General features: G+C 38.2%; 1 protein-coding gene across 6 annotated transcripts in view; it reads right to left on the bottom strand.

Annotated features, from left to right (window-relative positions):
* Window positions 1-210: 210 nt before the first annotated feature.
* The window catches only part of ADGRB3 (adhesion G protein-coupled receptor B3), a 467,107-nt gene continuing 447,075 nt past the window's right edge, over window positions 211-20,242 (bottom strand). For all 6 annotated transcript variants that reach the window (XM_049818118.1, XM_049818121.1, XM_049818122.1 and 3 more), the window contains 3 exons: window positions 10,160-10,195; window positions 2,833-2,937; window positions 211-874 (listed from right to left, as the gene is read on the bottom strand). In XM_049818118.1, the coding sequence (XP_049674075.1) occupies window positions 686-874; window positions 2,833-2,937; window positions 10,160-10,195 (330 nt within the window). In that variant the 3' untranslated portion in view covers window positions 211-685. The remainder of the gene's footprint in view (window positions 875-2,832; window positions 2,938-10,159; window positions 10,196-20,242) is intronic.

The following is a 20,242-nucleotide window of genomic DNA, read 5'->3' as shown; positions in this document are numbered from 1 at the left end:
AGAAAACTTTATAGATATGCAAATTTAAGATAAACAAATACAGAATAAAATGCACTAAGAAACTGATATGTAGACAAAGGTTTATTTACACCATACAACATTTTAAATATTTTATACACAGCTGCAGCAGAGAAAGCTACTCTGAGCTTTCCAGAGAAAACTGCAATAATAAAGATGTGAAATATATTATTCATATAAAAGTGAGATTATTACTTTATTGCATTTAAAGCAATGAAGAATGTAGCTCAACAGACATTCATTTAATGACAAAAACTTTGCTTTTATATTATAAAGTAAAAAGTGTAGTAATGGCCAAACAGACTGTTATAAACTTTAAAAACTGCATAAATATATACATTGTGCTTCATGGTGAAGTTTTTTGAAAACTAAACCAAATGAAGCTGTTACAACATGAATCGTTGCTTGAGGTTTATCTATAAAGATTACCTTACAAATCCATTCCACGGGTACTTACAACACACGATGGTAAGAATTGTACACCTGGTTCTCCACTAGCCGCACTAGTGGGAATATACTGTACGAAAAAACCACTGACATTTGGCACAGGAAGAGCCTGACATAAAGTAGTCACAATGTTCGGACGGGAGCGTCAGGATTCCCAAAGTCTCTTTATTGTCAGTGCAAGGAATTAGTTTTTGTTCTTGTTTTGTTCAGTTTGTTTTTGTTAAACTTCCGTTTGAAAGTCACCTTCTTGCACATCTAAAGGCAAGTTCAGACACTTCTCCCATTCTGCTGGTCTGAGTTCTAAAGCATCTTTTGCCTCTGTGTCTAATACGTTTATCGTTGTATAGTGTTGGTAGTCGCCCGTGGTTTTGAAACTGTCCCATGGAGCCTTGCTCGGTGCTGAGTTCTCCTGAAGACCAAAGAAAGAAGAATTAAAACCAAGGATGAACGAACGCGTTTTCCAGTTACAAGGCTGATCGCTAACGTGCTCTCAAGAGACGCAGACGCCAGAGAGGGGAAACGGCTTTGCAGGGAGCCAGGCTGGCGGGCGTTCAGCACCGCTGCGACGCTTTCTCTGCGAACGATCGACACGTTGGCAGGCTCCTCACCTAAGCTGCCAGCTAAGCCCTTTCTTTCACGAGAACCTGCGCACGTGAGGAATGGCCGAGCGATCCAGGACCAACAGCCAAGCTTTTTAGTAGCGGTTGTGTGGAAAAGCGGGAGAAGAGAAGGGAAGGTAATTGAGAAGAGCTTGCTGCCTGAAATACGGAGCGGTTTGCAACCGAGATTGCCAGCTGGATTTTAAATTGGGGCAGGTGCGTGACAGAACCGCGGAAACCTAGTCCTTGAAAATGCTGCGAGAGCCACCTTGCTTTACAGGCTGATGAGCTAATGTCTATTAGGATTAGCGGGCTCAAAGCTGGTTATTTTCTACCAAATGAATTTTTTTTTTTGAATGCTAAGTTTTATAGGGTAAAAGACATTGGGGACTAAGACCAATTCACTTAGTAATTTCTGCTGTAACATGTTGGGTGGGACTTAGTTGCCAAAACCTAACGGTTTTTTGCAGCATTTTAGATGCTTTTGGATTTTCTGCCTGATCTCCAGCTACCTTTTGTGAGAGGTGCAGGTCTCCTTTGAGTCCTGTGTCATCACTGTCTGTACCCTGCTGCAGTCTAAGACACCTGAGGCTGTCTAAAATAGCCTGAGATGTCTATATTTAGGTACCTGGATCACTCTCTGACTGTCCTACAGAAAGACCATTCCTCTAGGCAGCTTTTATTAGCAGACCTTTCAAAAACATAGAGCCGATATGAAACAGAGTAAAAACAACTCTTCCACTGAGATTCCCTTTGAGATTTGGAATTAATTCAAGCTTTACATGGACAGCAAATCTCAAATAGGGAGGCGAATGCAAACTTTACATGTCAGCAAATCTCAGAGGGGAGTGAGCGAGAACTGGGTGCAAAATAACACATATCACAGCTAAAGGTTCATCAAAGAATCAGGGCCAAATTTCTGCTGGATTAAGATGATGTAAATGATGTAAATCCATTGGCCTCACATCTGCTTAATACCTCTTCTTCATGTCTGAGAGCAGCTCTTCTGAAAAAGTTATAAATACAATGATTCTATCTCAGTTCCATTTAATATACAATTTTCACATTATAAAATTATATAAAAAATTATTACTAATCATAATATTACTGCTAACAAATATGTCACACTAAATTAGCTGTTTTAATTAGGCAAAATCAACTATTTCCTTGCTCTCATTATCAGATGTAGTCAGGGTGTTATGCATGTGTGTATGAGTGTGTGTGTATAAATTTGAATTATGATGATAGCAGAGTCAACTCAGGTTGATTTAATTTTTGCTTTTCCCATGGTAAATATTTATAAACCTATTATGAAAAAGACACGGCATTACAGAGACCCTGTGTGCTTTCCAGACCGTCTCGCGTCTAGGTGAATCTGGCTGGACTTGCTTGTAGTAACTAATTTAATATCTGCTTGCCTAGCTAGAGGAAAAGCCCTATTGGCCAAATTACATTAGTGAGCTGCTTTCTCTATATAAGTCCTTTAGACTTGGGAGACACATACAGATCTGAAATCTGTTCCCTGCAGTCCAATTACTTGTCATCTATAATGATGTCAGTGAGTTAGTTATGGTCTAGTTGTAAAGCTTAATGTGTCTCGTCATAGGTTAGATTACTGAAAATATCTCTTGTTCTAATTTCAGAGGCTATCTAAAGGTAGTCCAGAACAAGGTCTCCTCAGGAAATAACACTGAATTCAAAGGACTCTTGGTCCATTGTTGTTGTTAAGGATACATCATATTTTAAATATCTAAGAAGGAAAACTTACCATACTGCCTGATTTTGGTACATCCCGAAATCTGTCCAGCGTCTGAAATTTCTGATTTAACTCTTGAAACAATTCCATGTGCCTCTTTCTTGTATGCATGACCTTCTGCAAAATGGAACATAATTGCTTATATTTATAATTGAATTTGTTTTGGTTTTTTTTTTTTTTTTTTTTAAGAGAAGCATTATTTTCCCCAACATAATAAAGTAAATTGAATTTGGCAGGGCCATCTTTTCCCTGTAGACTTGACCAATGGAAGTGAATTGCACCGAGCCTTGCCTCTGCTCTGTTTAATGTTCTTCCTGTGTAGAAGAGACTGGTTTTACCCCACATTTATTGAGTTGCAGAAATCAAGGGACACTGTTTTTGTGCTAGCCTAGAAGTATTTTGAAAGTGATAGCAGTTTCTCAGAAGGATATTTCTTTTGCACACTAGGAATATTTTCTAGAATTTCTGTTTTCTGCAGAAAACAGAAAATTAACATGGATGCTAATATTTTAATTTCTGTAGGAATGCAACAGCAGTTTGTAATGGTCCTTGTAGGAATAAATTGTATGAGAACACCGAACTCAGAAACCCTGGCCCCAAATGGAAAAGCCTCAAATGTTATGCCTTTTTAACTAGACATCTTCTTGTCGTTCAGATCATCATAAAATGCAGCTGGAATGGCGTTCTTATTAAGAAAAGTAGGCACAGTGTCTCAATTTTACTTGCTTGCTTTTGTCATGGCCTGGGCAATGGCAAACCGCCCTCCCTCTAGCCCACGCGCACGGCACGCTTCCACAAAACCTGATTATCTGCAGCTCCACGGAGAGGGAAGCCTGTTTTCAAGCCTAGACTGTCAAGCCTACGGACAGAGTTGTTTCCAGGCAAGTTCACGCTCGGCTGTGGATTCAGACCGACCTCTGGAGCAAAGCCGAGGGCCGCTTACCGGTCAACCGCTCTCATGGTTCTGGGGTCTGGGCGAACGGGGGACGGGAGGGACTGAGGATGCTTCACCTCAGTCCAACAGCAGATGGGCTCAGCTTGGCTTTTCTTAAGCTTTTGTGACTGCTTGAACCTGAGTTACGGCCAGGGCAGCAGCTAGTAACGTGGACAGAAAAGATGCAGGACACCAGCCCCTATGCGTGTCCGCTAATTGTCAAGCCTGATCTTCCCTGGCGTTGTACGTGACAAACCCTGCAAACTGACCTACGCGGTGCCCGAGTGTGACCCTTCCCAGCAAGTAACGCTTCTGCCAAGTCTGGGTTAGTACCTTCTAAAACGGAGTGGCAGTAGCTGACCCTCAAATAATGCTTTACCAGTACCATTTTTAACTTTTCTTCATTTGCATTCTGTGTTTATAATTTTCACGAAAGGTGGCTGCTCTCTTGGCCGTGCATTTCTACCGCTACGCTGTAATAACCGTATTGTCCTTAATATATCTACGCCGTAGCTTGAGAACTTGTTTCACTTCTGAGAACGGGAAATTGGCAACATTATTCACTAAAGAGACATGAGATACAGCGAGCAATTAAAGACCTATTAACTTAACACGAGTTGTGGGGTGAATAAAGGAAACAATTTTGCAGGATTTGGTGAGGAACTCCTCGCAAAACATAATTTAACTAGACATAGCTGATCTAAGTTTATGGGGGAGTTTCACTTAAGTGACTTCCTAGGGATTCTTTTAAGCTGTTGCTGTTATGGTAGACAGGGCTATGTAGCAAATTTCATATACATAGAATTTAAAAAGGAAAGGTTCTGCCGCAAAGATTATTATTGGCTGAAATAAAGAGACATGCTGAAGGGAATAAAACAGATTTGGTGGGTTAAAATACTGACTCTAAAAGCAAAAAATAGCATATGATTGTGAAACAAGTATCTCCAGTTGGAAACTTTTTAATAGAAGGCTAGGAATATAGAGAATGCTACTTTCTGATATTTTTCTGAATCGTGCACCCAGAAACTCGTTAAATAGCAAATATGAATAATGCAAATGTCTTACATAGTTCATTACATTATTCCTGAGGAGAAGCAGGTGGGAGGAGAAATTAAACACTTACAGTGGGAAGTCTGCCAGAAAAAAGGCTTTAAATTTTACTCTTAATAGCAGAATGACTGGTATGCACAGGTACCTATGGCTCTTTTGGTTGCTTAGTGTTTTCCTGGCTTCCTTTCCATAATTCCTACCCACTGACACCTGCCCCTCCCTACTGCTTATAAAGAACAATCTGAACCGAAGGTGCCGTAACTTAATTTTCTTTAACTCTTCCTTTCTAAAATTCTTTTAAATTCCTTGTTAGAAAGCAACATCTTCTCTTCTTTCTAGACAATGTGCTCTGTTGGGTAACTCTTTCTCTTTTATGAGAAAATAACCCACAAAGTATTTGTGGGAGTTTAATCTGTTTTCTCTGTTAAATGCGCCATGTGGAAAACACAGCTTGATCAATCTTGGAAATACGTAAGTTTTATTCATGCAGAGCTGGAGATCTTGACCGATATATACTAGGGTGACTGTAGTAGCATCAGGACCTGAATCAGATGGAAAAGGAGCTCCTCATGCTGCCCTGGGGATTTGCCCATTAATGTCGCGTCCCCTCCAGAAGCCCCCGAGTTAGCCACCGTCTTCTTGTGGTCTTTCCTTCAGGTTCCATAACTCCTGTGCCCCAAACCCCAAAGGGGGTCAGGCTGAACCGACAGCCCTTCCACATTTCTACCCCCACTCACAAGTAACGTCAAGTGTGTGCTTTGAAAAGACTAAGCCTTACTCTAACGAGCACCTACTCTCAGAAGAGGATTCAGAGCGTGGATGGCTATCAACGAGATGGGAGGGACTTCAAACATAATTCTGTACCCACCTCCCTTTTTTATTTACGACAGGGCTTTAGCTGAACTGTAGTTCAAGCACAAGTATTCTCATGAAGATTTGTGGTCAATCTTATGAATAATAATAATAATGATGATGATAATAATAATATTATCATTCAATTTGCCACAGGTAAAAATGTTCTCTCTCAAATATTGTACAAAACAGCTAAGTGAAAAGAACAGATGGGGGGGATGCCTTCCCAGCCCTATAACAGAAACATGCTGTGTTTTCAAGATGTTATAGGTACGATCAGTTGCCAAACTTAGGAATGGGAAAGGATTTTTCCCTGCAGTCGTATTTTTTTCACCTTTGCCTTCGAGACATGTCTTCAGGTTAGTAAGAGAATGATTTTAAACTTTTGTAATGTTGTTATAATGAATAGCTGTTGCAGATGAAATTCTGAACGAATGCAGCTCCAGCAATTAATGATCAATTTAGCATTATTGCCGGTGTGAGTCTACTGCTCTGTGGACAGAAAACAAGACCTTCTGGTATTCACACTTATCTCGTGTATCCTTGCTCTCCTTCATGGGTGGAGCACAAAAAGAGCCAGAGATGACTCGAATCCATGGGAGCAGGGTAATAAGGCACTTTTCTGAATTATATTTGCCATAAGTGTTATTACCAGAGCAGATCCAATGAATGCCTCATAGAAACAGGAGAGTGGGGTGGATGGCTGGGGAAATCCAGGAGTCAGACCCTCTCATAGAATTTAAAGGTAATTGTGATCTTGAATCCTAAAATGCATGTCAAGAATACTGTTGAACTTCTGTATGTTTTTCTAAGTGTCAGCGCACACCTATTACAAAGTCCTCCTGGGAATTTCCACAGCATCTGTATTTCTGTTCAACATAATTAGAATGAATTTTATTTGATCTGACAGCTAAGTATTAGTGCTGAGCCTTCGTGAAAAAACTACCTGTCCAGCTGTAGGGAAAACCAGAACATAATGACTGGGGTTGGAGGGCACTTAGCTGGGGTTACCACGGCCAGCAGCAGCAAGGATCCCAAATGCCCAGATCTATAATTTTCATCATGTTTTGGATACTGGATTGCATGAATGAGTCTAAACTAATCCTTGGTAATAGCAAGAAAAGACGTGGAAAGCAGTTGCATGTTGACTGTTCATTTTAGCAGACTTCAAATTTCAATTAGACTAGTCAGTGTTTTGCAAAATCTAATAGCTGACAGTATATTATGTAGCAGAAATACTTTCTGCCTACAGACTTCACCCAGTACATTACAGTCTGTTTTCTTTTTTACTATATAAAGGGATAATTTAAGAATGTAATGATAACCTATTTAAAAAGGGAAAACAAGATACAGGTGGCCCAGTTCTCGAGAGCCTCCTCTCTAACCAGCTTAAGATTTACGATAAGGGCTGGCCAGTTTGGATGTCGTCTTTTTCTCTCTCCCTTTCCTTTGACTGGAGACATAAGTTTTCTATAACACTAACCAGCAGTCACAGGAATTTTATTATTTATAGTCCATTGCAAAGGCCCTTAAAACTACACCTATTTCTACATATATTGGAGATAACAGGTACAGAGAGTATTTTATGGTGTTGAGTACAGTCTGCCTGTGTTCACACTACATAGCAGCTGGCTTTGCGTTTCATCTGTGGCCCTCAGAATAAAATTGCTTTTTTTGGTGTTTCTTTGTTTTTACTTCAAATTGTCTATATTAAGATGAGTGTTGCATTGCAGCCCACTAGCACAGTATATTTATTAATTTTTTATTTATTTATTTATTTATTTATTTATTTTTTAAAACTATGAAACTGTGAGTCCACAATAGTAAGTCAAACATGTCCAAGACCATTCTCTGGCACCATCTGGCATGGAATCTTCTCCATGAATGCTACTAAATTCTCTTAGTGTCCAAAACAAGAAGTCTACAACCAGATTGCCTACTGTGAATGGTACCTAGGTTGCGCTGGTTCCCTAAGGACATTTCAGGAACTGTTTGGCGGGACAAGTGTGCTCCAGACTAAAATAGTGAAGGTCTTTCTAAAAATTCATCCATATAAGAACTGGTGTTTTGGCACCTAGGAATATTCCCCCAAATGTCTAATTTAGTAAGACAGGCATAGCCTGAGGGTTTGTCTTGTATGGCTATAGAGAGACATGTGTGGGAGGTTGAGGGTGTAGAGGCTGCTGGGAGAGTCTTAAAAGGAAAAGGATGGAAGGAGCCAAGCTTGACACGGTCCTGTCCATACTGTGTATTTAGCGTTTGTTATCCTCAGAACCACATCCATAGCAGTTGTTATCCTCAGAACGGTGGAAGGACGTGGTCTCAGGGAGTGCCAGCTGGCACTGGTCGCAGGCAAAACAGAGACAGTGTTAAACATTTAAGTTGTGCGGCCAATCACTCGAGCTCGACCTCACCTCCAGGCTCTGTTCTATTTTGCAGTCAAGCTGCTTTGAGGGATCAGAATAGCTGCGTTTTGGCCACACAACACTATCTCAATTCCCTTCATCAGGATGCCTTGCTGAGCGAAGGAATCTGGGTGGCTATTTGAACCTTTTATGGTTTTTTTTATTTTGCTTTACCTCAGAGAGAAAACCATGCTATGTGTAAGAACACAGGAAAGCCCACGGGCTTAATCAGAGGAACCATCAAACAGGGAGGTGAGATGGGGTTAGTCTGAGTCAGTACTTCTGAAACGCAGCAGCAACTGGCACGGTATCGTTGCCACTCTCACTTCCTCGGCAGTCACTCGCCCCATCGTTCCCTTTCTACAAACAAATATATTTTCCAGCATTATAGTCATGCTTCTAAAAATATTAGGCCACGGAGCATCATGCTGCACACAAGGCAAGAATAAGGTGTAAGTGTCTTAAATAAACGATGTGAGTCAAAAGAAAATATGTAATGGGAGGCCTGGTTCTTGAGAGCAGAATGTCTCCCTTGTTGGTGTGTGTCTGGCGTTGGATTATGCTCTCCTGAGTAATAGGAAGAATGTTTTAGTATCTGTTACCACAGAGAATGTTCTCATTGTGAACAGCATGATATTCCTACCCTGCAATAAAGAACAGTAAAATCCAGAATTCTTTATATCACTATAATTATAAAACTTCTGTTTATATTGCTTGAATTTAATTTTAGAATTGCTTGCTCATCAGAATTTTGTTGTTGATTCATATTTTTCTTCTTCCTTTCTATGCATTTATCCTAAAGCATATTTAGCGTAATCTTTTCATTTTATTTCCCTTAAACTTACTGTGTGAATCTCTGGTGCATTATTTGAGATGTTTTGTGACGGCTTAAGGTAGCTATAGTCTCTGGGGGAAAATGACATAAGCGATTAAGGCCTGATGTTAAACTACCAAGAAACCACAATCAGACACAAAAGGTCAGCCTTTCAGCAAAAGCAGGTCACCAAAGCAAACCCTCCTCTCGTTGCAAGGCTTCTGTGACCACTGCTATTTTTGCTGCATTTTTTCTGGTTCTGCCTCTTTTCTATGGACTAGACTCTGAACTCTGAAAGTACATGTGCTGTGCTTACAGCCCAAATAATCATAAAAACTGCTTTTGTTTCCACATGCCAGCAGACAGGGTAATTTTTAACGTTGTGGTTGATATATACTGATCACTGGATGTTAAAGTTTAGCCCGAGATCTGTAGGTTCTGTGCAAATATTATGGTTGTTCAACTTCTCTGGAGACACACATAACGATTTATATCAAACTATTAATATTTATGAACAGACAACCTATGCAAAACCCCCAAATCCATACATTATTAACATCCCCTTGAAAACTAACTGCTGTATTGCTTCTGGTAGAGAGTAGAGAAAAAAAACCCTCAAATAAACAAAACCGTAAGAAACTTAATCATACTGACTGAGATAGAACAAAATAGTCATTAAATAACACAACCAAACCTTCTCACTCAACAGGGTCTAAGTCTGAAATTGTGGATGGCCTTACGTAAACCTTATGTGAACTTGATTTTTTATATAGCATGTGATCCATAAGCTTTGACAACTGCAGCACTTCATCGTTCAAAATTTGACACATTCATAATCGCTATTCGGATGTGAAACTCATATGCCAGTAAATTAGTATTGAAGAAAGAGAGATTGAACAAATGATTGAGAATCTCTTGAGCAAAGCAACCTTCGATGTGGCCTGTCCTACAGAAGCGTTACACTTTTTCAGTAGATAGATAGCCAGCAAAACAAAACAAAACAAAAAGAAACCACAACCCAGATGAAAATGAAGAGGCAGAGAATTTAAAAACTGAAACCATGATGGTTAATATTGCAATATGACAGTTGGATCTCAGAATATTTTACAAACAAGTTGCACCAAAGTAGTTTTAATGAATTGCTCATCATGTTCTGTACAATACCAATTGAACAACCCTACGACATCTACTGTGTCAGAAGGCTCAAATCTGCTAAAATTAACACTGCACATTTACTTTTAGGAAAATACTTTTAATAATCAGGAATAATTCAGTGAAACTTACTTCAAAGTCAAGGTCCGAATAACGTGATTTTCTTCTCTATTATGCAGTAAAAAAGAAAGAAAAAAGAGGTTGTATTAACAAGGGGACTATTCACCAAATCATATTAATGAGTCTAAATAACATTCTTGTTTTCCTATCCGATATATATTAGGTATTCTGTAAGAGGTTGTAGATTTTATCTTGGTAATTTAAGATTAATGCATGACTTTGCATACAGTGTATTAGACCAGTATCATATTCTTTTCTCTGAAATAAACTAGACTGCATTTCACCGGGATGCATACTGTGCATGTTATTTGCATGCAATTGAACCTGTTGGTGCATAAAATATATCTATTTCTATACTTTCTGTGGTGTTTGCAAATTATCATCATATTTATACTTTTTACACAGCTATAAATACGTATCTACAATTTAGATTTTTATAGGTATACAGAAATTGATTCTTTCCTACATCAGGCTTACATTGGTACAACTCCATTGATTTTAATGGAATAAATGATAGCAAAATCAAGCCGAAGCCATCCACACTTTCCATAGCTTCAGCTTGTTTGTTTGCAATGACAATCTGGATGGAGAAAGCAATGATTTTGGTTTATACTTATGACAAATCTGATTCAAAGCATCTGATATAAAGAAGAATGATTTACTAGTGAAGTAATCACTTGTATATAACGCAACAGAATATGATTGCTTAGACATATCGCAAATAATTTAGCACAGAATTTTTTACAGATTCTGAAAGAAAGCAATTGTAAAGTCAAATTATACCAGAGAGAAGCAGAAATATTATAAAGAAGAGATAAAAATATCTTTTTTCTCCTAAGGTTGGAAACTGAATGGCTTGCAATAGACTAAAGAGATGCAGAAAGAAGAAGCTAGGTTGGAAGAGCTGAAAAGAGTGCAAAGAACATGCAAATGGAAAGAAAAGATACATTCCCCTTCAGGAAGGAGAGTTAAAGAAAGGGAAAAGTCCGTGTCGTGTGTGTCATCCCCCCCCAGCCCCAAAAAAAGAAGAAAAAAAAAAGGGTTGCTGCTACAATTTAACCCTAATTTTTGTGGTAGGATAGGATGGCTTTAAGTCATGGTACATGAAGCTTTTCAAATTGCACCTCATTTCTGCAGTGAGATACAAATCAAACTCATTAAGGCAAGATGAATAATGTTACAAAGTTCATTAGACTTTGTTTTTATTTGGTTTAACAAACATGCAGGTTTTAACAAGCTGTTTTGTTTTCTTGCAAATGAAAGGAATAATTTTACAAGTCTTTAGTTGTAGAAAGCGGGAAATGTTTGGTCTCTGAGCCCTTGATAATACCACTTTGTGACATGTTGTCTGGTTTTGTAGTGAAATTTTGATGCTCCAATCCACAATAATATGAAGAATATCACTGTAGCACTGTCGACACACTGATGCTAAAGAGCTGGGAGAGGCAGTATAAAAGAACAGCCTATAATACAATTAAAGCAACCAACAACGACAAGCTTTGGAGAAGCTACCTTTAATTAGCAAGGCTTGATTTAACCTAGCGCACTTAAAAGAGAGTATTTAGAAATAAACAATTCTGCAAAAATAAGTACCATGAAAACATAGAAACAACAAAGGTCTTGGAGGTAAGAAAAATGTGAGGACGTTATGCCCAAATTCTTAAAGCAGCTAAGTTCTTACTTCTCGCTCATATCAGGAGGGCCACGGTACAGGTGTACCTTTGACATAGGCCTTCATCATTCCACAGTAAATCAGCACCTGAAAAAATCTACATATTTCTAATGAGGAAGGATCTATTTTTAAGCTGCAATTAGAGCACATCTACCACTGTAAAGGCTCAGTGGTTGCAAAAGAAGAAACATGTACAGCAGATAATGAGGTAAAGTTTACAGCAGTAGCTTTGAAAAATGCTTGAAAAAGATATTTTTAAGCTACAGTTCAGTATTAACTTGATAATCATCCGACTGAGAATCCAAAGTGAAAACACAGAAAATTTAGGAAGAACTGGGTAGTTTGCTAGATACTGTGATTTATAAAATTGGAGCTTTTGTATTTTGCCTTAAGTCTGCTTGACCACAGTGAAAATATTCCTGGCGTAGCTGGATTATTAGGTTTTGCAGCCAGACAACTCTATCAGTGTTTACCTGGTAAAAAGACATATCTAACAGACTGCAACATATTTAACTGTGCTATTGTCAGAAAGAGGTAACTATTGCAATTTTTCTGTTAGATCACACCAGTTATGACCAAACAGGTCATACTACAGGTTTATCTCAGCAAGGATTTTTCTAGGGCTCAGAAACAATCTGTCACAAACACATTTATTTTAAACTTGTATAGTAAAAAAACATCTGTTCTGTATGTAACTGCCACAGGTCCAAAAAATAACAGTGAAGTTCTCTGAATTTCTGAAAAATAAAGGATGCTGGTGACGAATGTGATCCTGCACCACTGGAAGTCACCTGCAATACTGTCACCGACACCGCTAGGTACGCGATCAGGTCCTCCTGGCTGCGACATCATTGCCTTCAAATCACTGCAGTGTTATTTTCTGAGAGAGGGAACGTATTCAGAAGCATGAAGTCATTGGGAATCTGAATTTATGAGGATGTAAGTTTCCCTTTGGTCCCAACTGGAAGCTGTCATTTTACTAAATCTTTGTCCTAGTTTCTGTATGATATACAACAAGCTTGAAACGTGCAAATCGACACTTTAATTGTGATTGTAGATATACTTTTTCTCTTAAATCAAGTTTACTTGCGTCTCTTTTGGCTGAGAAAAATGGGGTTTGACACACATACCTAAATGCATTCAGAAATCAACCATCTGGCTCATCCCTAAAATTTAAATCAGTGAGAGCCAGCAGCCTAGTGGAGTAGGGGGAAAAAAATCTCTGGCATCAAATGAGCTGCTGGACTGATCACACCACTTCTGTTTCTTTTCAAAAAGCTGTTTCTTTTACCCACCTGCAAAACTGAGAATGATTTTAGCCGACACAAAAATTAGGCTGGAAGCTGGTGGTTTTTTCAAGGATCAGTTGGAAATCCACTTGAGTATTAATAGTAGTAGAATATAAATAACAAATGACTGCAAAGGATAATATCTACAGTTTGCCTATTTTAGTATTTTGTATTTGACCAGGTTCTGCAGTGATGCTTCAGGACCGATATAGAGAAGGGCAAGTATAAAGTGGTATTTCTGCTGCAATAGCCTCCCTAGTTCGTCAGTGGTTTAGGAATTTCCTTGGGATGCCCTTACTCCGTTGATCTTAATAACTCTTTTTTACATTATTCCATTAGTCTAATCATGTTTTATAATTATTTCTAATTCTGACATCCAAAATGTGCTGAGGTAATAAAGTCCACAATTTAAATATGCATAGCATGACAAAGAAAATCACGTTGTTTATCCCTTTGCCATTTCATTTGATGCTCCTGTTTTTTGTATTATAGGAAATATGAATGATCGTTCCCTATTCACTACTCAGTCATCTGTTTTCCAAGCTGAAGAGCCCTCATGCTGGAGACCTGCAAGGGTAACGAATAAAAATCCTGCAGACCTAATTGTTTAGTGTCAGGGAGTTAGCTGGGACAATTCTGAAAAAGCTGAGGGGTATGGGTAAGTAGTGAACTGCAATGCATGCACAGTTACAAATGCTACAAAAGAAAAAGGTCAAGGCTCCATTTAAGCGGACAAGGATGTGAATAGCCTTCCTGAACAACTCCAGTGACTTGCATTGGTGCTCTGAACTGACCGAAGCCAAATCATGGCTGTTAACTGGGGAAATTTCAGATGAGAGCAGCAAAAGGTACTTTTAAAGAGTTAATTACACTGGCTCAAGGGGAAAAGATAAGAGTGATACAGCTTGTTTAAATGTTGGCTCTGGAAGAGGCAAACACAGAAGCTTGTTTAGAAACCTTAGAAGGTTATAAACACTGGTAAAGCTGGTGTGAGAAAAAAATCTGAAAAGTTGAAATTCATCAAAAATAGAAAAAAAAGAGGAGATTTCAGACATGCTTTCAGGAGCGAAGGAAGTTTATGTAACTATGAAATAATCTGCTAAGTGGAAGCCCTTCGCTCTGGTCTTGAAAGTGAAGTTTGACTACATATTAAAGAAATATTCTGTAGACAATGCTCGTGCATTAATAGAAGAGATGACCTGACAAGATTTTTTTTCCATCTCTGATTTCTACAGCTTTTTGATCTTAATTGATGAAATCCATTCTACACCAAAAAAACCCCTCCACCTTTCATGCCAGGACCAAAGTGAAACTCTGTGAAAAGAGGTCTGCAATAGTAATTTATTTTAAATCAATTTTACTTTGTACTAATCACATATAGTTTCTCTGTGTAATTCCAGAGCAACTTTAAACTCTGCTCACTGAAGGACAAAAATAGAATACTGAAGAATAATTTCCATACACCAGCATGCACTAATCCGCTGGCACCAGGAAAGAGCTGCTCTCACTAAATGACTAATAAAATCCCTCTCCATCTCTGTAAAACGACAAATGCCTGGTTTTCTCCTTATTCTAGTCTGCATTACACCACTACCTGATTAATTACATGAGATACTCCTGAAGATATATTACATTATGCAAAGTATAATTGAAACCAGAGATACCATATTATAGTGAGGGCTATAACCATGCTTCCATTTATATAAAGCCTTATTATCAGCAGTTTATAATTCACCCTGAGATTAGATTTGACATACAAGATCTTAGCCTGGGGAGGATTTTTCCCCTGCAAAAAAATAAAGGAAAATCTTTTTTGGCCCTCAGAGATATAGAAGTAGAATGTGGGTAGACAGTTTTGATTTAAAATGCCTTTTGTGCGTATATAACTGAAAAAACCCCCTTGGTTTCTGAATAGAAGATTATGCTGGCTATTAGTTCATAACATGAGCTAGACATAAAGCAAGTAAATTTTCATGAAAAAGTGGATTAGCTCTTTAATGTGGGAATTGTAAGTCTTTAAAAGATGCTAGCAAATTTAGCACATCAACAGACGGCACAAATGTAACTTCAGAGATCTCAGTTTTAAACTATTCTGGCAAATTATTCTGGTTTGCTGCTCCCTTTTTTAACAGGGTAACCTGCATATGTATTTATCAACAAAACCCACTTGTTTTGTGTTTCTGAAGGCTTTGAGGGAAAACAAAGCATTTCGTAAATGGACAAGCAATTAAAAAAATATGTTTCTTATGGATCTTATATACTTAAGACAGCTGCTTATAATATGAAGCCTGAAATACATGCTACACTTCATAATACTAAAATTTTGGTTCTTTACATCTTCAGTTATTAGAATCAACTCTGCCTGATTCTACCCCCGCTCCTGTACAGTAACCTGAAAATAAGCTGCGACAATTTCTGAAGTCAGAGGAGTCTGAGACCTACTCATTCAAGCGAAAGAAAAAGAGGGTTCTTATAGGGCTAGACTTCATTTCACTGAGAGTCACAAAATTGGCAAGAACTGTCTCCACAGCTTATTGAAGAATGAAATGAGGAATGGGAGGGAGAGAAATCTGAGATACAGAAGGCTGGAAAATAAATGCAATGTGGAAACATGATAAAGAGGAAATTCCTGTGGTGCTCGTCTCTCTATTTTTGTTCTCTCTCTCCCCTTCTCATATCATAAATCAAAATGACTCCACACCATTTTGCTTTTATTCTACCTGATGCTCTGGTACTTTATTGACAAGATTGACTGTTTTAACTGCATATCTCTTCTCTCCTTTCCTGTTCTTTTTTTCTTTTAGACCTTGCTCCTTCCCTGATGATTTTATTTCATTCTTCCTAACACTTTCATTTTAAGCTGCGTCTCCATTTCTGCCATCTTTCTTTTCCTTTTTTTCGGCATGCCTGTCTTTCTTTTCTCTCCTCTTTATCTATACCTTTACTTTTCCTTCGCCCTTCACTATGTTTAACGTATCCCTTTATTTTCTCAGCTGTAACTTCTTCCCAAAGTCCCACATCAGCAATTTGGCCAAGGAGCTCTGGAGTTGACTTTCTTTGAATGTATTAGGAGCTCTCATAAATGAATACTGAAGGATTATTTTGCTCACACAGTCAACTTCCCATCTTAGGGCTCTAAGTCTTTCTCCACATAAAGATCTCATAGCAGAAACTGAGACAGAAAAATAAAGAAAGAAGATAAGAGACTGGAAAGAGAATTTCAGTCCTTTACATGGCAGTTTGGGAAGTCCTTTTCTTCCTGTTCTTATAAAGCCAATACTTTTTTTTCCCTTTAATAAATGTTTCTATTGCCTGTCTTCGCATGCCCTTCCTCTTCTAATAGTTAAAAGTCGTTGCCTCCTTTCAGCTCTTTCCCATTTCTGCTCACACTACGCTAACCATAGTCCCCTTGAAAGAACCCGTCATTCTTCTTCCACAGAGGTAATGATGCAAGTCTCCTCGCATAGTCAGGCAGCAGGTATCTACTCCCTCTTGCATTTTTTTTGCACAATAAAAAGAAAAGAATTTCTTATCCTGGAGATACGTTATACAGATCAGCTTCTTTCTCTGCGTTTAAACCTCCTAAACTTTTCTTGCACCTGAGTGGCTGGGAACGGACTTCACTTCAAAGTAATTTCATTTCAACGAGCTCACCACTCCGAGTGTACATTTTCAAAACAAAAACCATTCCAAAAGAGTGTACCGAGAGTGCTTCCTTCGTTAAAATCAAACCACTTTGAACTGAAGGAGCGCACTCCAAGCCACTTTGATGCCAAGGTAGCAAAGCCAGTTTTAATCCATGCATATAAGGGATGTGCAGGAGATTAGCCAGATGTTCAATTACTCCTCCTAAGAAACTCTGCGATGTAGTAATACGCCTGCCTGTGCCTATAATCGCATGAATACTGTTGCGTACACACCAAATAAAATAAAAAAATCACTGGCACATTGGGAATCTGCAGATCCTTAAAGTTATGCTTGTTTGGGCAATACTTGTATGTAAGTATTATGGCATTCTCAGACGATCTTTTGAAAGCTGAAATTATTCCATATATAATAAAGTATTTGATTGTTCCCAGTGAAACATTTTCTTGAGAAAAAAAATATGCACATATAAAAACTAGAAGAAAGTTTGTGACACGCCGTAGGATTCATCTGACTAAATCTGGGACACTGACATTTTTTGTTTATGTCTGAAGTACTCCTTCTGGCTTCCTCTGTGGCACCTGAAGAGAGACACCTGCACGGAGGGCATGTGATTTACTTCACCCTGAAGCACATGTCTAAAAGTGGCCTAAAAGTACCTATTTCTCTCCATTGGCTCTAAAGGGGAGCCGAATGTCAAAAGCTCTTTTTCCATATCAGAAGGGGAATGCCTACATTTAGATAGCTAATGGTAGGGGTGATGGATCCTCCCTGCAGAGTTAAAAGTCGGGATATACGTTCTCGGGCTGATACTATAGTTGTGTTCCAGAACATCTGTCTCCCACGAATACAAAGTCTAAATAAAAGAGAATGTGAAAGAGATGACATTTCAGCCTTCGCTTTTAATAGCTTTGGGTTTTTTGGCTATGTGTTTATCTCTATATACACTTTTTAATTATTTCAATAGACATATATTGTTCTAAGGACCAATCACCTCTTGGAATGTGCAAAATACAGAAAATAATTGGTTTAATGAACGTAGGAGGGTAAAGATGTTACTCAAAAGCTAAGTTTTCCAAACATACCGAATTCTTTGAATGATAATGCATATATTTCTGCAAACTGGTTCCCTGAAGTACAATATGCTAGTGTTTCACTAGTAGAGATGGAAATACATTTTAAAAGAAATAATTTTATTTTACGATGTGAAAAAAATGTGGAGTTTTTATTTTCTGAAGTGTCCTCCACTTCTGCTGGTTCGGTTTTATGGCCACAAAGACGAGCATCTACCATAAAATGAATGAACAAATAAGAACTATAGTATGTATGTCAATATATTGTATTTTACGGGGTGTCCAGTTGCAAACAGTTACACCTGCGATATTTTTGTGGCTAGAGGTGTTTGTAGGTTCATAATTACACTTCTGAAATCAGAAGGTGGGTTGGATCTTGGCTGAAAATGCATCACATGACATCTTAAGGTCTTCTGGTAAGATGATCAATTGTCTAACCGCTGCATAAGCTACTCCCATTATTATGTTCTTAATAATTACTGACCTTAAATTAAAAAAAAAAAAAAAAAGGAAGAATTGTGTTTACACGGGTCACAACTGCCTAAGTGCATTTCACTTACATGGTAGTTGATAATTAGTGTATAATTACATGATAAAAATGATAGTAGTATGCTAATTCCAGAGAAAGCACCTGGAAACATAAAGTGGAAAACAGTGGAGGAACCCAACTCTCTGTACTACGCAGAGGACACAAAATGAGTCTTGATTGGGACACCTCTTTTTTCAGAGACGTGAAAGGGGAGCTGCCCCTCTCTATAGAGCGGAAATCCATGTACTTTTATGTAGGACTTCGGGTGGGAGAACAGTATGAGCTGACAGGAGAAGGAGTCATGCTCTGTCTGGAAAAAACATGGACAGAATGATCTTGAATGTCCTGCTGCAGGTTTTGCTCCTCCGTTGGGTCTGACAAAGCCTTGTCTTTTGAAAGGCCTTGAAATCTTCTAAAATTATATGGTACTAGGCATGAAAAATATTTTGAAAAAACCCCCTTGCCCTCCTTTCTTTATTTTGTTTGTGGCAGCAATAAAAGTTAATCCAGCTGGTCAATTCTAGCCAATAGCATTTTGGAGCTTTACCTCAACCCTTTTCTTCTTACATACTGTGTACACAAAACCACAATCACATTCTTTATCTGGCAGGATCTGCTTATCAGGATCTGCTTGAGACTGATTTTCTTCTCTGTACATTTTTTTTCATGTTCCTATCTTCAATTCATTGCAGCACATCTGTATCAAAAGGTGAAGTAATGCTATATAATCAAGTAGTGTTCAGAACCACAAAGGCAGACACAAAAGCCAAAAGAATTCCTTTTATTTCTGATCTGCCCTAATATCTGTTTTTTTTCCTAATGCATGGAATTATGCTGGGTTTGGTTAGGTTTAATAATGTAACTGTTTACAGCTTGCTGGACAAAAATACAGCTGTCTAAACCTAATATGTTTACCAAATTAGAAGAGACTGAATATGTCCTACCATATTTTATTATATTTTACTACATTTTCTACTACATACTTAGTAGTCTCTTCTAAGCATAAAAAATATATACAGAATGGTGATTCAGATTTGGTACCTAAATCCCATCTGAGAGGTAAGCTTAAAATTTGATCCAAATAATTTTTTTAACTAAAAATGAACTCTAAAGGAGCAGTACATTATACTCGTAGATTTTCAGGCACGTTTTCCAAAGCGGCCTCAGGAATTGGAACCTTGTGTAAGATGAAATAATTATTGTCTGAATTTTTACAGCTTAACTAAGATCTCATTTTTTTTTTAGGTCTCCTAGATGACCTTAATCAGCAATGGAAAGAAACAGGCCTCACCAGAGAGCAATTCAGACCTCAGCTGGAGTGGATGGCATGGTGGCAGGTATGTCTATTTTCTCAAAGAATTATGAACCTTCCCTAGATATCTCACCCATATGTCTAATCCTAATCAGGATGGGTCGGAGTCTCTATATCTGACCAAAAGTATCTGAAAGATGGTGTTGTTAACAGGTAGGAGAGGATGCTACTGGAAGGTGACGTTAGCTATCCTGCTTCCACAGTTGCATTAAATTGGAGAACTCCTGTGCACCACCTAAGATCTACTAACCAACGTATCCGACCTGAGTGCAGTAACACTTCTTTAATGATGCAAACTTGCTTTGAAAGAGCTTGTCTGCCTGAGCACTGAGTGGGCAAGGACTTGCCCTATCTTTTAGAAATGATTTTGAAAGTTTGTCTCAAGATTATACATATTCACTTTAACAACAAAAAATGGCTGCTATTTGACTACTTGCAAAGCCCCACACTTCATTTTTCAATTATTTTTTTCAGTTAAATTATGGTAGTACACGCACAATATAAACAGCAGGGGAAAAGTTTCACTTTCAAAGCTTGTAAAGGCATCTCTTGAAAAGAAACTAAGTTCTGTTCTT

Source organism: Accipiter gentilis, chromosome 15, assembly GCF_929443795.1.
Source record: "Accipiter gentilis chromosome 15, bAccGen1.1, whole genome shotgun sequence".
NCBI lineage: Eukaryota > Metazoa > Chordata > Aves > Accipitriformes > Accipitridae > Astur > Astur gentilis.
The sequence above is the reverse complement of the archived record's forward strand: the minus strand, read 5'-3'. Positions and strand labels throughout refer to the sequence as shown.